The sequence below is a fragment of the Lampetra fluviatilis genome, chromosome 6, assembly GCF_964198595.1.
Source record: "Lampetra fluviatilis chromosome 6, kcLamFluv1.1, whole genome shotgun sequence".
In the NCBI taxonomy this organism is placed as follows: Eukaryota; Metazoa; Chordata; class Hyperoartia; order Petromyzontiformes; family Petromyzontidae; genus Lampetra; species Lampetra fluviatilis.
Window position 1 is genome coordinate 771,782 of NC_136280.1, and position 17,223 is coordinate 789,004.

At 59.8% G+C, this 17,223-nt stretch overlaps 1 protein-coding gene across 3 annotated transcripts in view; it reads right to left on the bottom strand.

Moving 5' to 3' along the window:
* The window catches only part of LOC144932988 (uncharacterized), a 33,448-nt gene that overhangs the window by 14,813 nt on the left and 1,412 nt on the right, over positions 1–17,223 (bottom strand). For all 3 annotated transcript variants that reach the window (XM_078857402.1, XM_078857401.1, XM_078857403.1), the window contains exons 2-5: positions 12,243–13,348; positions 10,844–11,295; positions 9,105–9,549; positions 4,242–5,850 (exon numbers count right to left, since the gene is read on the bottom strand). In XM_078857402.1, the coding sequence (XP_078713528.1) occupies positions 4,242–5,850; positions 9,105–9,549; positions 10,844–11,295; positions 12,243–13,348 (3,612 nt within the window). The remainder of the gene's footprint in view (positions 1–4,241; positions 5,851–9,104; positions 9,550–10,843; positions 11,296–12,242; positions 13,349–17,223) is intronic.

The window sequence follows — 17,223 nt, forward strand, 5'->3', positions numbered from 1 at the left end:
TTTGGGCCGCGTGCCGCCCGTGGCGCTGGACGGGAAACCGAAGAAGATTTATTACAAAATAAAATTAAAACAAAATTAACGCGCCGACGGCCGGACGCTCCAAACCCCCACGGGGCACGCACGGCGTCAGATCGCGAGGCCTCGGGCGCCCCGGAGTAATCGCGACATCGACCAATAGCGAGCGCCCTTCCAATCTCGGCGATTCCTCATCGTCATCATCGTCGTCGTCAGCCATGAAAAATCCACTGCTGAATGAAGCCAATCCAGAACGCCACCATGTATTCATTCTGGACTTATCATAACCCTCATCATCATAAATTGCCACGAGTGAGAACTCGGAAGAGGGAGCGGGGGGGGGGGGGGGGGCACGGCACCCCCATTTACTGGCTGCAACCTCGCCGCCCCATGCCTGGAAATCCCTGGTCGTGGGATCTCGAGGCACCGGTCACCTCGAACCCGAGATCCGATGGGATTTGTGCTGCAATGAGGGTGCTGTGATCATCGCAGGCCTTAATTTCACACAAATTACTTGAGGAAACATATTCTGGAGCTCAGCTCAGCACAATTATTCCCTGGCTAATATTTGACCAGAAGAACAAAGAACGGTGGGGGGCTGAGCGTTCATCAGCGGTGGCTCAGCCCCCTTAAAAGCCCCTTAAAGCCCCGAGTGCCAACGCTTCAGGGTCTTCCGCACACACGCACGTGGATGCACGGACGAGCCCGCGCCATCCACGCGCCATCCACGCGCGCTGTTAGAGAAATTGGTTCCAGGAATTCTCCTTCTTGACGGAAAACGATAAACGAGCAGAGTGGCGCTCGGAGCCACGCGGAGCCACGCGGAGCCATTGATCGGCGTCGCCTGAGCCGCCCCCCAGGCAGGCAGGTGGCAAATGGGAGGCGATTTCTCCTCGGCGAGAGGGCGCTCCCCCGGGGTTCGGCATTTTTGCCTCCGGCCTCATCAGCCGTCGGACGCACTCAGCTCTACGAAAGGTCAGAGGTTAACGGGGGCCGGGGCTCTGCTCGGTTTTCCATTTCGCAGACGGCGAAAAGCACGTGTCATCCAGACGGCTGCAGATATAATATTTATATTATATTTATCACCATCAGCTTCAGTGGCTATGGTCGATCCACGACCGGCCTCCCCCCAAGCCGTCTCAATCTCTCGTGACCCTGCGGTGAAATAATCCAACCGGCACATGCACTCGAGCCTTTCCCCGTCGCTCCATCGCGCGGGTCGTGCACTCGACCCGGCGACGAGTGAACGCGACGAGGGCAACGAGCGAACGCGACAAGGGCAGCACGGTTGACCGTGCCGGGAGGGAGGGGACACGGAGTTCCTGTCCCCATCCGCCAGTGCCTCCCAGCGCCGGCCCAATCTGCCCGTCTGGTGGCCCCCCACTGGTCTCCGATGGCCGCGACGCCGACCCTGGCACTCGCGCGGCAGGGCTCCCCGGTCGCCCGCGACGCCGATCGATTCCCATCGCGCACACCGCATGCCCAATATATTTACTCCGACGGATTTGCAGTGTTCGGCACGATGTCCGACGTTCCGCTCCACATCCTGGGAGCTGTTTCAGGAGCAGAACCAGGCTCGTGCCAAGCCCCCCCCCCCATCACTCTCGGGCACAACCGCTTGCCCCACCCCCCCCCCACCTCGGGAGACAGCGGGACGCTTACCGTCGCCGCAGCGATAATCGCACCGTGCCGCGCCATGCTCCGTGACGATTTAATTGAAACCATCCAAGAGACTTTCCCAGCCCCTTCTCAGAATGGGCAGCAAACACGAACTGATTTAACCCTTTGCCCACCAGCTTTTACTCGCCATCATCAAGACCCGTCAAAGCTTCCCTGCAGAGCTTGGAGAAACTATTGTAGCGTCGACTCAGCTCCTGGCTACTGCTGCTGCTGCCTCCCCCACTTGTCTGGAGTTCCTCTACGATCGTGAGATGCGATTAGTATATTCAACCAAAACATTATGAGAGATTAAACATCATCGCCATTGTACGGACCATTATCAACCCACTGCTGGATGACGACCTGCTCACAATGTTGTCAGCCACGGGGGTTGTTTGACCGGACTTCGCCACGCAGCCCAGTGGTTCACATGTCCATCGCCGCTGACGTTAGCCGTGGCCGGATCGCGATTTAACGGAGTCGTGAACTAGCGATCTGATGGCTGACAGCGGGCGACTCTGCCCCACTGCCCCCTGCTGTGATTCTTGGATCTCATTCTCCACCCGTGACTCCCGCTGCTGTTTGTCCCACGGGTAAGGCCCGGAATCAGCCTCCTGTCTTTCCGATCGAATCCAATGTTCTTGAGAAACGTCCAACAACTGCGTCCGATTGAGACGATCGAACGCTCTCCCAAAGTCAACAAAAGCGCCACGGTCACCAACTTTGAAGTGAACATAATGAAGGGAAACTAAACGTTTTATTTTTATTTTACCAGGCAGGGCCCACTGAGGTAGAACGCTCCTTTTCAGAAGCGACCTGGCCACAAATGATAGCTCGGAAAAATGTGGCTTATCGCGTGGAAATTTATCGCAGCCAAATACTCTGAAAGCGTGTTTCTAAATGTGGAGGGAAAAACTGGTGGACCCGGAGAAAAATCCACACGACCACACGCAGAGCATGCACATTCAAAATGTATCCCAGCGCCAGGGTCAGGATCGAACCCACGACCTTGTTCTCACCAGGCGAGGTCATTCACACCTCGCCACCGTGGAGCGCTGGAACACGGAATAAACAGCCGGCGCCCACAACTCAGGCTGTACTGCTGCATCCACGGCAACTGGGAACACGGTTGGCGAATCAGGTGGAGTGGAGGAAGCAGCCGGGAGCTGAGCTCCAGAAAATATGTCTCCCTCACTGTCGGGGTTGGGTGGTGGGTGGGGATGTGGTGGTCCAGAGGGTTGGGTTGTTGGGGGGAGCTGGAAATTATTCCATGAGAAGTTGATCCTCATGGCGGTACCCCGGGGCACCAAATAACACAAGCTGGCCGAGACAATTGAATATGTTATTTCTGAGACACTATTTTTGTCCAGGGGTGTACTTCACTCCGCACTGGGGTACCAATCAATCCGTAATCAGTGGTGCTACTCCGCGATGTCGATAACGCAGCGAGGACGATTGCGCTGAAACCCTGAACGCTCGCGGCACGCACCGTCGTGGTGCATCGTGAGTACAGCTCGTCCAGATGAGTCGATTGCTGCATCGACGACCATCAACAGACTAAAAATTACTGCATCACGGACATTAAGCGAGAGCCGGGGTGCTATGGTACCCCGGGGTACCGCCATAAGGTCCAGTTAATCCCTGGTTGTACCCAGCAACATGTAGCGTGGCGGGAGGGGTAAAAGGTTATTACTATCTAACACGATTTTTGTTCCTGGGTAGTAAGTGTAATTTTCTAATTGCTTATGCCTTAAAAGTATACGAAATGGCTAGTATTCCCCACAAATTTTGCTTTTGTGACCAGGACTTTACGTGTTACCACTGTCCTGATCACAAAAGCTTTGTGGGGAATGCTAGCCATTTTCTGTACTTTTGAGGCATAAGCAATTGGAAAATAACACTTACTACCCGGGAACAAAAAATGTGTTTTTGTTACACAGTGAATGATCACTTATATAACTTTTAATATACTGTACAACTTTACAAACGTCTAAACTCCTCTACGACAGAAAACGAAAGTCAACACTTCCCCCCCCACCCCAAGTCCCGCCCCCCTCACACGTAGTAACTCAGCGCCCAGTGGGGGGCACGCGTGCCCCCCAATGATGGATTAACCACTTCAACTTTCTAAGACAGAGATGCAGCTAGCAGTGGAGCGAGCCCGGCCGACCACCACCAGCTCCACCGAGCAGGGGATAGAGCCTGCCCCAACTCAGACCCCACCCCCCCAACCACCTGCTCGGTCCGCTGCGGCGAGACACGCGGAGCGATGCTGCCCCCTGCTGGCCACAGCGCGGTCGCAGCGCTCTCAGGATTAGAATCCTTATTTGTACCGCAGTGTGTGCAGTAGAGGCACGGGATCAGAACGTCACAGTGCTGAGACGCGGGCCCCCCGCCGCCGCCTCCTCCCAGCGCGCAGAAACTCCGAGCTTCAATCCGCCGGCCCAAGGCCCGGGACGAATGCGGCAGCCAACAACAAAAGCGTTTCGCTATCGAGAAGTGAAGGCCGAGGAAGCCGAAGCTTCCGCAGACGCCACGGCGGAGCGGGCGCGGGGGGGGGGCCTCACCCTGCATCTCGGCGAGGCGGTGGTCCCCGTGGCGCCTGAGCGCGCGGTGCTGCTCCACCTCGTCCTCCAGCTCGTCGAGGCCCTCCCGCAGGCGGGCCAGCTCCGCTTCCAGGCCGGCCTTCTCCCCGCGCAGGGCGCCCAGCTCTCCCCGCAGCTTGTCCCTCTCCTGCCCGAGGCCCCGCTCCTCTTCGCGGGGCGGGCCGCGCGCCACGGCGGCGGCGGCGGCGCTCAGCTCCCCGCGCAGGCCGTCGTTCTCCCGCCGCAGCTCCTCGACGGTCCGGGCGGCCGCCTCGTCGCGCCGGAGCCTCTGCTGCTGCTGCTGCTGCTGCAGCGCGGCCACGCGCTCCTCCAGCGCGGCCTTGTCCAGCCGCAGAGCCTCGGCCGCCCGGCTCAGCTCCTGCTCGCGTCGCTCCGCCTCGCCCTGCAGACGCGTCCCGGCGGCGCTCAGCTCCTTCTCCAGGCCGTCCTTGTCGAGCCGCAGGCTCTCGACGGCCCGGCTCAGCTCGGCCTGGCGGGCCCGGGCTTCGGCGGCGGCCCGGAGCCCCTGCTCCAGATCCGCTCGCCCCTGCCGGAGCTCGGCGCCGGATCGGGCCATCTCGGCCGTGTGGTCCGCGGCCTCCTCGGCGAGCCGCGCGCGGGCGCCGTTCAGCTCGGCCCGCAGGGCCTCCTTCTCCTCGCGCAGGGCCCCCGCCTCTCGGGCCAGCTCGGCCTCGCGCAGCTGGGCCTGGCCGTGGAGCTGCGAGCGGCTCGAGGCGAGCTCCCTCTCCGCGTCCTCCTTCTCGCTCCTCAGCTTGTCCACCGCGAGGCCGAGTTGGCTCTCGTGGCGCGCGGCCTCGCTGCGGAGCTGCTGCCTCGCCGCTTCCAGCTCTCCCTGCAGCTCCTCCCTCTCCCGTCCCAACTTCTCAACCTCCTGTCTCAGCTGCTGCTCGCGCTGCTGAGCCTCGGCCTGCAGCTGCGACCTCGACGAGCCCAGCTGCTTCTCCAGCTCCTCCTTCTCCCGTCCCAACCTCTCCACCTCCTGTCTCAGCTCCTCCTCAAGGTGCCGAACCCTGACCTGGAGCTGCGACCTCGCCGCTTCGAGCTCTTTCTGCAGCTCCTCCTTCTCCCGTCCCAACCTCTCCACCTCCAGCCTCAGCTGCTGCTCGCGTTGTTGAGACTTCGCCTGCAGCTGGGACTTCGACGAGGTCAACTTTTTATCCAGCTCTTCCTTCTCTGACCTCAGTTTCTCTATCTCCCGCGTCAGCTCCTCCTCACGAAGTTGAGCCGTGCCCTCAAGCTGTGACTTTGTTGAGCTCAACATTTTCTCCTGCCCCTCCTTCTCCAGTCTCAGCATTTCAATCTCCCGGCTCAGCCGCTCCTCGCGATGCTGGAGCTGCTGCCTCGCCGCTTCCAGCTCCGTCTGCAGTTCCTCGTTCTCCCGTCCCAACCTCTCCACCTCCTGCCTCAGCTGCTGCTCGCGCCGCTGGTCCTCGCCACGGAGCTGCGACCGCGTCGAGACGAGCTCCTCCTGCAGCCGCGCGGCCTCGCTTTGGCGCTCCTGCAGCGCGTCGCTCAGCTCCTCCACCCTCCGCTCCATCTCCCGCTGCTGCGTCTCCCGTTGCGCTTGGAGCTGCGGGGGAGGTGGAGGAGAAACGCAAAAAATCGGTTCAAGTGAAAAAATCTCCAAAATGTTACTGCTGCGATGCTGTCGGCGACATTTACTTTTTCGGAATCGCCGCAGAACACGTTGGCATCGGCCCGTGTAAGAAAACGGCACGTGGAAGACGACGTTACAGAGGTACTTCATAGCTCCTATGACTTCCAACCTCTCGCTCGCCCGGCGACAGAGCCATCTGTCGCATGCCAATCAAACCGCAACAAGTTGAGACAGCAGAGTTGGCATCGGCTGAATTCAGCAAAAATACATTGAATGATAAGTTAGTTTTTTTTGTGTGCAGTCATTGGGTGTGACTGGGCTTAGACCATCAACCCGCTGCACTTGAGGACCCGGTTTAACCACGGGCAGCTGAGCCATAGCCACCTCGATTAAAGGAAACTTGAACAGAACACATTGGAGCATTCATGGAGTCGCTGGACTGTACTTCCAGGGCACCTGGTACCGAGCCAGTCCCCGAGCTCCACTCATCTCAATCTCCTAGAGCTACCGCCAGGTCAATCCCCTAGGCCACTGGAATAACTCTGCACCACAAACCGAGTTAATATCGCGAGAAAGCTGCCACTGTCATAGCTGTGGCGAGCACAGGTGAGCAAAGGTGAGCAGAGGTGGGCACAGGTGAGTACAGGTGGGCACAGGTGGGCACAGGTGGGGATAGGTGAGCACAGGTAAACCCAGGTGAGCACAGGTGAGGTAATCTCTTTAATTTACCGCCCCTCACTACACAAGGTGACCACGGGTGTTGGCGCACTGTATGGGGCTGTGGTCCACTGTACGGACCGGCCGGACTGGTGGGGCCGGGTCAGCCCCCCCCCCCCCCCACAGGGGGTCCCCTCAAGGGGTGAGTGCATGCCGGTCATTCCTGCATCTCACAGCTGGGATGCCGCCCATCACGTCATCACACGTCCTGTCATATCGCCCATCATCACATCATTCAAACACCACGTCATCACACGTCCTGTCATATCACCCATCATCCCATCATCCCATCACTACGTCATCACACGTCCTGTCATATCGCCCATCATCACATCATTCCATCACCACGTCATCACACGTCCTGTCATATCACCCATCATCCCATCACTACGTCATCACACGTCCTGTCATATCACCCATCATCACATCATCCCATCATCAAATCATCACGTGTCCTGTCATATTGACCATCATCACATCTCCCATCGTCACATCACAGCTCACACCCCAGTGTGTGATGATGATGATGATCACGATGACGACGATGTCGATGGTGGTGAACTACATCATGCCATCTAACACGAGCGGACAGAGCAACGGTGCCCAACGTTTCGGCACCTGCACCACCGCCAGCTCTCACACGCGTTTCACGTGCCACCACGCGCCAATAGGGCTACATCCCTCCAATAAAACTCCACGAGCGCTGTTGAGTGTCGGTTAAACGGCCATAAAAACTACAACCTCGCTTCTTATTGACGATCACGTGACTTGTGCAATGGACCACAGTGGTGGGAACCACTCGTCGGGACCGTCCTGACTTGAGCGACCGATGTAAAACGTAACGATGTCCTTGTGAAAGGGATACCGAAGCTAAGCGATGCACGTTATGATGACGTTCTGAAGGCCTGCTAGATATGTGGCTAACGGTGTCCTCGCAGTGATAGCCGAGGGATGTAAGTTTGAGTTATGTTCTCGAAGGGCTTGAGAGACTTAAGTGATGTAAATTAGAATCATGTTGTAAATTATAATAAAATTATAATCACATTGTAGATTACGACCATGTTATGGAAGGGCTCGAGAGGCCAAAGCAATGTAAATTATCCGGAAGTTCCCGGAGTTTTCCAGGACACGTGAAGCGGATATCATGGACCGTGTCGCGTGCGTGGCACACGGCACGGCGTGTCACGTGACGCACACGTGCACTTGTGGCACATGGCACGGCGTGTCACGTGACGCACACGTGCACTTGTGGCACATGGCACGGAGGTGTCACTTGACGCACACGTGCACTTGTGGCACACGGCACGGCGTGTCACGTGACGCACACGTGCACTTGTAGCACACGGCACGGAGGTGTCACTTGACGCACACGTGCACTTGTGGCACACGGCACGGCGTGTCACGTGACGCACACGTGCACTTGTGGCACACGGCACGGAGGTGTCACTTGACGCACACGTGCACTTGTGGCACACGGCACGGCGTGTCACGTGACGCACACGTGCACTTGTGGCACATGGCATGGAGGTGTCACGTGACGCACACGTGCACTTGTGGCACATGGCATGGAGGTGTCACGTGACGCACACGTGCACTTGTGGCACACGGCACGGAGGTGTCACGTGACGCACACGTGCACCTGTGGCACACGGCACGGAGGTGTCACGTGACGCACACGTGCACTTGTGGCACACGGCACGGCGTGTCACGTGACGCACACGTGCACCTGTGGCACACGGCACGGAGGTGTCACGTGACGCACACGTGCACTTGTGGCACATGGCACGGAGGTGTCACGTGACGCACACGTGCACTTGTGGCACACGGCACGGCGGTGTCTCGGCGGTGTCCAAATCTGCCGGCGGTTCGGGGTGAGGACTCTAAACTCCACTTTCCTCCGCAGCGCGTCTCTGGATAAGACACCGCTCCGTCTCGCGCCAGGATCGCCGCTCCGCCACAGCGTCATCGCCTGGACGTCGACTGGGAATCGCCGATCCCCAAGCAGCGGCCGCACACACCGAGAGGCTGCGGTCACTCACGGCGGCCGGAGCACGGCACCGTGAGTGACCGCGGGACGGCGGTGGTGGTGGTGATGCGGTGGGGTGATTGTTTTCTCGGCACAATGGGGAACCGACGGTGACTTTGCGCGCCACTAATTGTGGGCGCGCCACTCGAGTCACCGCGACGGCATTCCTCCTCGCCGGGCGTGCCGCGCCACGGCCTCCACACGGGTCGTCGGGGGCGCGGGGGGGGGGACTGCGCACCCCCAGTAATTGGTTCCACATTCCCATGGCAGGGGAAAGTCTATTTATAGGATGACCACTATTGACTTCTCCACAAAGTGGTACTCGTATTATCGACCCTGGAAGGATGATGGACCGAGTCAACCCCCAATCAGAATTTGAACTCGCAACCCGCTGAGCCACGTGGCCGGATCGGCTCGGAGACACCGGCACAGCCATGGACGGGGCGGGGGGGAGGGGGGGGGGGACAGCGCCGGCGCTCCGTACCTGCGCCATCGCCTCCCGCAGGCGGCCGATCTCGGCGCGACCTCTCTTCACGTCGCCGTCCTCCTCGTCGCCGTCGTTAGCGCCACTCGCTCTCGGCTCCCGCGCCTCCTCCGTCTGCGTGTGGGCGCTGCGGAGCGCCGGCGCCCCGTCCGGGGTGGCGCTCCTCTCCCGGCCCGGCCGGCCGCCCTTCAGCAGCTGCCTCGGTGCCGGCGTGGGCAGGGGGCTCTCCCGTCCCGCGCCGCGACCTTCTCCCGGCGTCCGGCCTCCCCGGGCGGCGGCGAGGTCGGAGCGCTCGCGCCGGGAGAGCGCGGCCACCGTGGCGCGAGCCTCCCGGCACTCCTGCTCCGCCGCCAGCAGCGACTCGCTCAGCTGCGTCTGGATCTCCAGCAGCTGCTCCAGCTCCACGCCCGCCAGCACTCCCGAGCCGGGCGACTGGCACAGCAGCCTGGGGCGGCGGCAGGCACGCGCACACGGACAAAGAGCCCCTGTGTAGCCTCAACAGACTGTCGGGGCAAGTGCTGCCGGAGAGTAGAACCTACGAAGGCCGGTACGGCACACGAGGGGGTGGGTGGCCGGCACCACGCCCGACCACCTTTGTCTCCCCAGTCGCGATGTTTGCACACCGCACCAGGTAATTATTTACCTAGGGCAGTAATGTTCGGAGGGGGGGCCACTTTTGCTGAAAAAAGTCATCATCAGTGTGAGGGCTGAAACCATTGGGGGTTTGACAGCAGCACGATGACAGTGATGATGATGATGATGCTGGGGTGGTGTTTTCACTCTTTGTGCATTGTCAGGGGCCGCACTAAAGGCCACGAGGGGCCGCCAGTGGCCCGTGGGGCCTTGCAATTAAGAACGACGCCCTAGGGGAAGCCCAGGATCGGTTCAGATAATCGTCACGGGTGTTGGCCGTGATCGGGAATCAACTCGGGTCCTTGGGGTTCGCAATACAGCACGCTAACCGCTGCGCCACCAATCCCCTCCCCCGCACACGCTCAGCCACGCCGCATCAGCTGGCAGCAGGCGGCACCGCGAGCGAGGGGGGGGGGACACGCGGGCGTGACCGCTCCGTGGCGCGGCCTCGCACGCCGCACGCCGCTCTCCAATGTGGAAACTACAGCTCCATGGGCAGGAAACAAAAACATTTCCACGGAGATTGAACAAATATCCCCACTCCCTGCGGACTGCACTGCGGATACCAACTCGCTGCACACACGCAGTGACACACACAGTGACACACACAGTGACACACTCAAGGACAAACACTCAGAGCCGCGCACACACACAGACAAACACCTGCACCTCCGATTAGCACGGTTCAACGTAAAGAAAAAGACCGCCCGTGTAGCCTGAACAGACTGTTGGGGCAAGTGCTGTCAGCGAGCACCTATGAAGGCCGGCACGGCACACGAGGGGAGTGGGGTGGCCAGCACACACACACAGTGACACACGCACACTCAGTGACACACGCACACGCAGGAATGACAGTGGCAGGCACGGCTACCGCACCACTCCGCATGGCTGCGCAAGAACGCGTGAGCAGATCGCGCAAATTCCTGCGCTATCAGCGCCGGTGACAGCCTCACCGCACCACCTCCACGCCGCCTATGGGGGCGGGGGGGACACCCCCCCCACCCCCACAGCGTGCGCTGTGGGGCGTTGCCTCGTCACGGCATGCGCCGCAGCGGGGGGCGCGGCTCGTGCACGTCTGTGCGTGTGTGGGGGGGGGGCTGCCTTACGCGCTGCTGCCGCTGTCCGTGCGCGCCCCCCGCGAGGCCGCATCGTCCCCGGGGCCCCCCAACGGCGACCTCGCGTCGTCCGCCGCGGCGGCGCCGGCGCGACGTCGTCCCCCGGGTCGCTCCCGGGCCGAGCCGGCCCACGGCACCGCCGCCCCTCCCCCTCCTCCCCTGGGCACCACGTCGCTGGCGCTGCTCCTCGCGCTGACCGAGTCGAGGCTCTCGGGGGGGTGGGGGGACCCCGGGAACCCCCCCCAGGTCTCGTCTGACCGCTCCTCCTCCTCCTCGTCCTCCTCCTCCCCGTGCTCTCCCGGCCAGGGCCCGCCGGCCGCGCCGGCGCGGTCCAGCAGGCGGCGCAGGCGCGCGTTCTCCCGCGCCAGGCGCGCCACGCGCTCTCCCTGCTGGCACAGCGCGCTGACCAGCGCCGCCCGCTCCACGCACAGGCGCTCCTTCTCCTGCCGAAGCATCGACGTCGTGGTCGTCGTTATAATCATCGGCAACGTCATAATCGCCGTCATCAACATCCGTCAAAATCATCATTATAACCAACATCAGCATCATCTTCATCATCATTCCACTTGTTTAAACAGGAGAGTCTCACTCCTAGTCTCCCCCTACACAGCAGGGTTCTGAAGACTATGTCTCGATGCAATTTGAAATGATTTCGCACCGTACGTAGCCAACCGTGCTAATAGGAGTTTTAATATTATTTTATTTTAAAGAATGGCATGTGCAAAATAGTGCACAACTTCTGTTATGTGGAGGGAGGAATATGAAGAGGCCATTTGTCTGCTTACGATGGGTGTTGATGGGTGGTGTTGATGGTGGTGACGGTGGGTGGTGACTGTGGGTGGTGACGGTGGGTGATGCGTGGAGATGGAAGGGGGAGACAGGGAGAGCGATAAGGAGAGATGGAGAGGAGACAGAGAGAGTGGGACACGGAGACACAGTGAGAGAGGACAGACAGGAAAGAGAGAGATGGAGCAGGAGAGAGATGCAGAGGGAGAAAGAGGGGCAGAGAGGGAGGGAGGGGGGGGGACATCTAAAGAGGAGAGAGAGAGAAGGGACGGGTGGACAACAGGGAGAGAGCGACGGGGAATGGAGAAGGGAAAAGGGAGGCAGACATGGAGAGAGGTCATAATGATAGATGGACAGAGAGAGGGGGAGGGCACAGGGAGGGAGGGAGAACAGCGAGAGACAGTGAGCAGAGGGAAGGAGTGTAGGGACGTGTGAAGGGAGGACAGGACATGATTGTGCACGGCCGCAGCAATGCCAGATCCGCTGCGCGGTTCGTGCGGCACCCGTGAGGGAGCTCACGGGGGGGTCGCGCCACCGCGCCCCCGGAGGAGACTCCCACCCGGCTCACCCGGCTCACCCAGCTCACCTGGCTCACCCGGCTCACCTGGCTCAGCTGCCGGAGCTCCTCCTCGCGCTCCGCCCGCACCGCCAGGCCGGCCGCGGCGCCGCCGCCGGGCGCGCCCCCTCGCTCGGCCGTGCCGATGGACCTCCCGACGGCGCTCCAGAGCGAGTCGTCCGGGGCCGCCGGGTCGGGGCCGGCGGTCGAGGGCGCCTTGCGGCACGGCCTCACGTCGCCCACGCTCACGCTGCGCAGACTCTCCATGGAGCTGCTGTCGGTGCTGTGCGGCGCTCCGCCGCCCGGCTCCGTCTCCTGCAGGCGGCGCCGCAGCGTCCGGTTCTCCGCGTCGACGCGCCGCAGCTCCAGCTGCAGCTGGCGCTTCTGCTCGGCGAGCCGAGCGCAGGCCTCCTCCTTGTCCCGCACCTTCTGCGCGAACGTGGCCTCCAGGGCCTCCACCCTCTCGCCGCCGCCGTCTTCGTCGTCGCTCCCGTCGTCGTCGCCGCGACTCCACGACCCGTCGCTGCCCCGGGTCCTCCTCCTCCTCCGCCGCCCCCCATTCCTCCTCTCGCCGTCCTCTTCCTCCTCCTCGTCCTCTACCTCCTCCTCGTCGTCCATTCGGTCCGCCAACGACCCCGGCTCGTTCCGGCTGCCGGCGCGCCCTATCTTCCCCCCGAAGGCCACGGGGAACTGCTTGGCGCGCGCGTCCTCGAGCGCCGAGCGCAAGTTATCGATCTCGTCGTCCTTGGCGTTGGACACCTCGAGCAGCTCCTTCACCTTCTCCTCCAGCGCCGCCCACTCGGCGATCTGGCTCTCCGAGCGCGACTTGCTCAAGCGGTTCTCGCGCAGGAAGCCACCGCTGCCGCCGCTGGTGCCACTGGTGCCGCTGGTGCCGGTGCCGGTGCCGCCGCCGCCGCCCCTCGCGACTACCGCCGCGGCGGTTCCCGCGGCCGGGCGGTGAAAGCGCGCGCGGGTGTGCTTCCCCTCCGCGATCCCTCCGCCGCCGCCGCCGCCGCCGCCGCCGCCCTGGGGCGGGCGCTTGAGGATTCCCAGGCGCAGGCGGTCGACCTTGGACCGGGCCGGCCGGGGCGGCGGTGGCGACAGCGACTCCTTGGAGTTGAGAGTCCCGCTGCGCTTGGACACCGGGCTCGGAGCTGTGGACAACACAAGTAAGCAAAATCAAGCATGAGCATGGGGTCTTGTAGACGGTCTCCACGTGTTGGGCAACCCTTTGGTGTTGTCCACCGGTGACTCCCCCACCCCGAACCCCCCCCCCCCCATTCTCCCCTACCCCTCCCCTCCCAGCCGCAGGTGTCCCCAGCCGTGACCTCCAAACTCTGCGACGCCGTCTCTGGGTCTCCGCTCCGTAGCCAAGTTTCGTCTCTCGTTTCTCATCAGCTGCCCTCTTGACGCGTGCGGGCCCATTTCCCCAATTCCTCTCGACTGGTTCAGCTTAAGCAGCAGCAGCCGCAACAATTTCAACCCCCCCCCCTCCCAGTTCTTCTCCGAAAGTCTTCGTTCCTGAACCGGTGTCTTTGATGTTTCTTTACCGGGAAAGTCCCTGCGAGCGACACAACTTGACAGGAGAGTTGTGTTCACGTTGGATCACATTGTACGCGAGTAGCCGTGCCTCCCCCCCCTCCCCCCGCCGCACAGATGGACGCACAGCGGACGCGGGAAGAACGTAGGAGACATCCCCAGCGGCGCCTCGCCTCCTCCTCCGCTAAAGCAGCAGCCGATAAGATTGCCTCGAGCATCCCGTGAGAATTCGGCAGTGGCGAGTACAAGCACGCATTCCCGCATCCATCTGTGTGGTGACGCGGTCTCTCAGCTCGCAGTCGTGGACGAACACTGCAGCGCGTTTCACGATGGTTTTTAAATATATAGTCGAATATTTTTTATCTGGGTAATTCCTTGGACATGGAACATGCAATGATTTGAAGCTTTCGTGACTGCAGGAATCCGTACTCTTTGGTTCTTTCGGTAAAGTCACATGGATATAAAAAAAAAATCACGACGTCTCGGGCACAACACAAGCGTCCATCACCACCTGATGACCACCTGATGATGGACGCTTGTGTTGCGCCCGAAACGTCGTGATCTATTTTATTTTATACCTACGTGACTTTACCGACAGAACCAAAGATGCATGGAACATGTCGTATGCAAGGGCGTCTGGGTGATTCGTCCCCGCGGCGCGCTGCGTCTCAGCTGCGTGCGTTGCAGCTGTGCGCACTTCCGGCTGCCAGACGCGTCCTCTACGGCCCGGCGCCTCCCCGCACACCTCATTCCTACTCGCATTCCTGCCTGCTGTTCACTAACATACCTCACCGATAAGCGCCACATACACACACACAAGCATGTGCGTGCCAACTTGCATAGCTATGTGCCAACCAACGTGCATGGCTACGTAACGACACGCCTCGGTAGGGACTCACACAATACCCACTACTCACACCGCTGACGAGCTATTCACACACATTCACTCATGTACCTATGTACTGACATACCGGAATAGTTACTCACACGCCTACCTACTGACACACCTGAATAACTAATCACACACCTAAATGATGACACACCTGGTTACCTATCTAACCTGCATACCTGCCTGCCCACTGACACACCTGTTCGTATATCTACACACCTGCCTGCCTGCCTGTCTGCCTGTCTGCCCGGGGCGAGTGGTGTCCGTGCTGGAATGAGCCACCTCCACCTCCTCCACCTCCACTCTGCTCATGTGGAGGATTCGCTTCGAGATGCCATTCACGAACTCGCAGCCCCTGCTGCGTCGCTGCGTCGTCTGCGGTGGAGCGGTGGCGCTACGGTTGGCGCGCCACGCTACGAAACACGGCGGACCGAGTTCGATTCCCGCTCACGGACAAAATCACCGACGAATATCCGTACCCGTTCGGGCCTTCCCATAGGTTGACTCAACCCCAATAAGTTCCAGGTGCGGCGATTAAATATCGGCGCTGGAGAGACAAAGGCGGCACGGCGTGTAGCTGGCCACACCACACCCCTTCCTGGCGTCCAGGGCGTAAGAGGAGCTCGCCAACAAACTCGCGTTTTACCTGCTGGCTAGAGTTTAAGCCATAACGAAACTAAAACGCGCACACACACAGGAACACACAGGAACACAGGAACATACAGGAACACAGAGGAACACACAGGAACACAGGAACAGAGGAACACACAGGAACACACAGGAAGACAGAGGGACACACAGGAACACACAGGAACACAGGAACAGAGGAACACACAGGAACACACAGGAAGACAGAGGGACACACAGGAACACACAGGAAGACAGAGGAACACACAGGAAGACAGAGGGACACACAGGAACACACAGGAACACAGGAACACACAGGAACACAGAGGAACACAGAGGAACACAGAGGGACACACAGGAACACACAGGAACACAGAGGAACACACAGGAACACACAGGAACACAGAGGAACACAGAGGGACATACAGGAACACACAGGAACACACAGGAAGACAGAGGGACACACAGGAACACACAGGAACACAGGAACACACAGGAACAGAGGAACACACAGGAACACACAGGAAGACAGAGGGACACACAGGAACACACAGGAACACAGAGGAACACAGAGGGACATACAGGAACACACAGGAACACACAGGAAGACAGAGGGACACACAGGAACACACAGGAACACAGGAACACACAGGAACAGAGGAACACACAGGAACACACAGGAAGACAGAGGGACACACAGGAACACACAGGAACACAGGAACAGAGGAACACACAGGAACACACAGGAAGACAGAGGGACACACAGGAACACACAGGAAGACAGAGGAACACACAGGAAGACAGAGGGACACACAGGAACACACAGGAACACAGAGGAACACAGAGGAACACAGAGGGACACACAGGAACACACAGGAACACAGAGGAACACACAGGAACACAGAGGAACACAGGAACAGAGGAACACACAGGAACACACAGGAAGACAGAGGGACACACAGGAACACAGAGGGACATACAGGAACACACAGGAAGACAGAGGGACATACAGGAACACACAGGAAGACAGAGGGACATACAGGAACACAGAGGGACATACAGGAACACACAGGAACACAGGAAGACAGAGGAACACACAGGAACACACAGGAAGACAGAGGGACATACAGGAACACAGAGGGACATACAGGAACACACAGGAAGACAGAGGGACATACAGGAACACACAGGAAGACAGAGGGACATACAGGAACACAGAGGGACATACAGGAACACACAGGAAGACAGAGGGACATACAGGAACACAGAGGGACATACAGGAACACACAGGAAGACAGAGGGACATACAGGAACACACAGGAACACACAGGAACACACAGGAACACAGAGGGACATACAGGAACACACAGGAAGACAGAGGGACATACAGGAACACAGAGGGACATACAGGAACACACAGGAAGACAGAGGGACATACAGGAACACAGAGGGACATACAGGAACACACAGGAACACACAGGAAGACAGAGGGACATACAGGAACACAGAGGGACACAGAGGGACACACAGGAACACACAGGAAGACAGAGGGACATACAGGAACACAGAGGGACACACAGGAACACACAGGAAGACAGAGGGACATACAGGAACACAGAGGGACACAGAGGGACACACAGGAACACACAGGAAGACAGAGGGACATACAGGAACACAGAGGGACACACAGGAACACACAGGAAGACAGAGGGACATACAGGAACACAGAGGGACACAGAGGGACACACAGGAACACACAGGAACACAGAGGGACACAGGAACACACAGGAACACAGAGGGACACAGGAACACAGAGGGACACAGGGACACAGAGGGACACACAGGAAGACAGAGGGACACACAGGAACACACAGGAACACAGAGGGACACAGGAACACACAGGAACACAGAGGGACACAGGGACACAGAGGGACACACAGGAACACACAGGAAGACAGAGGGACATACAGGAAC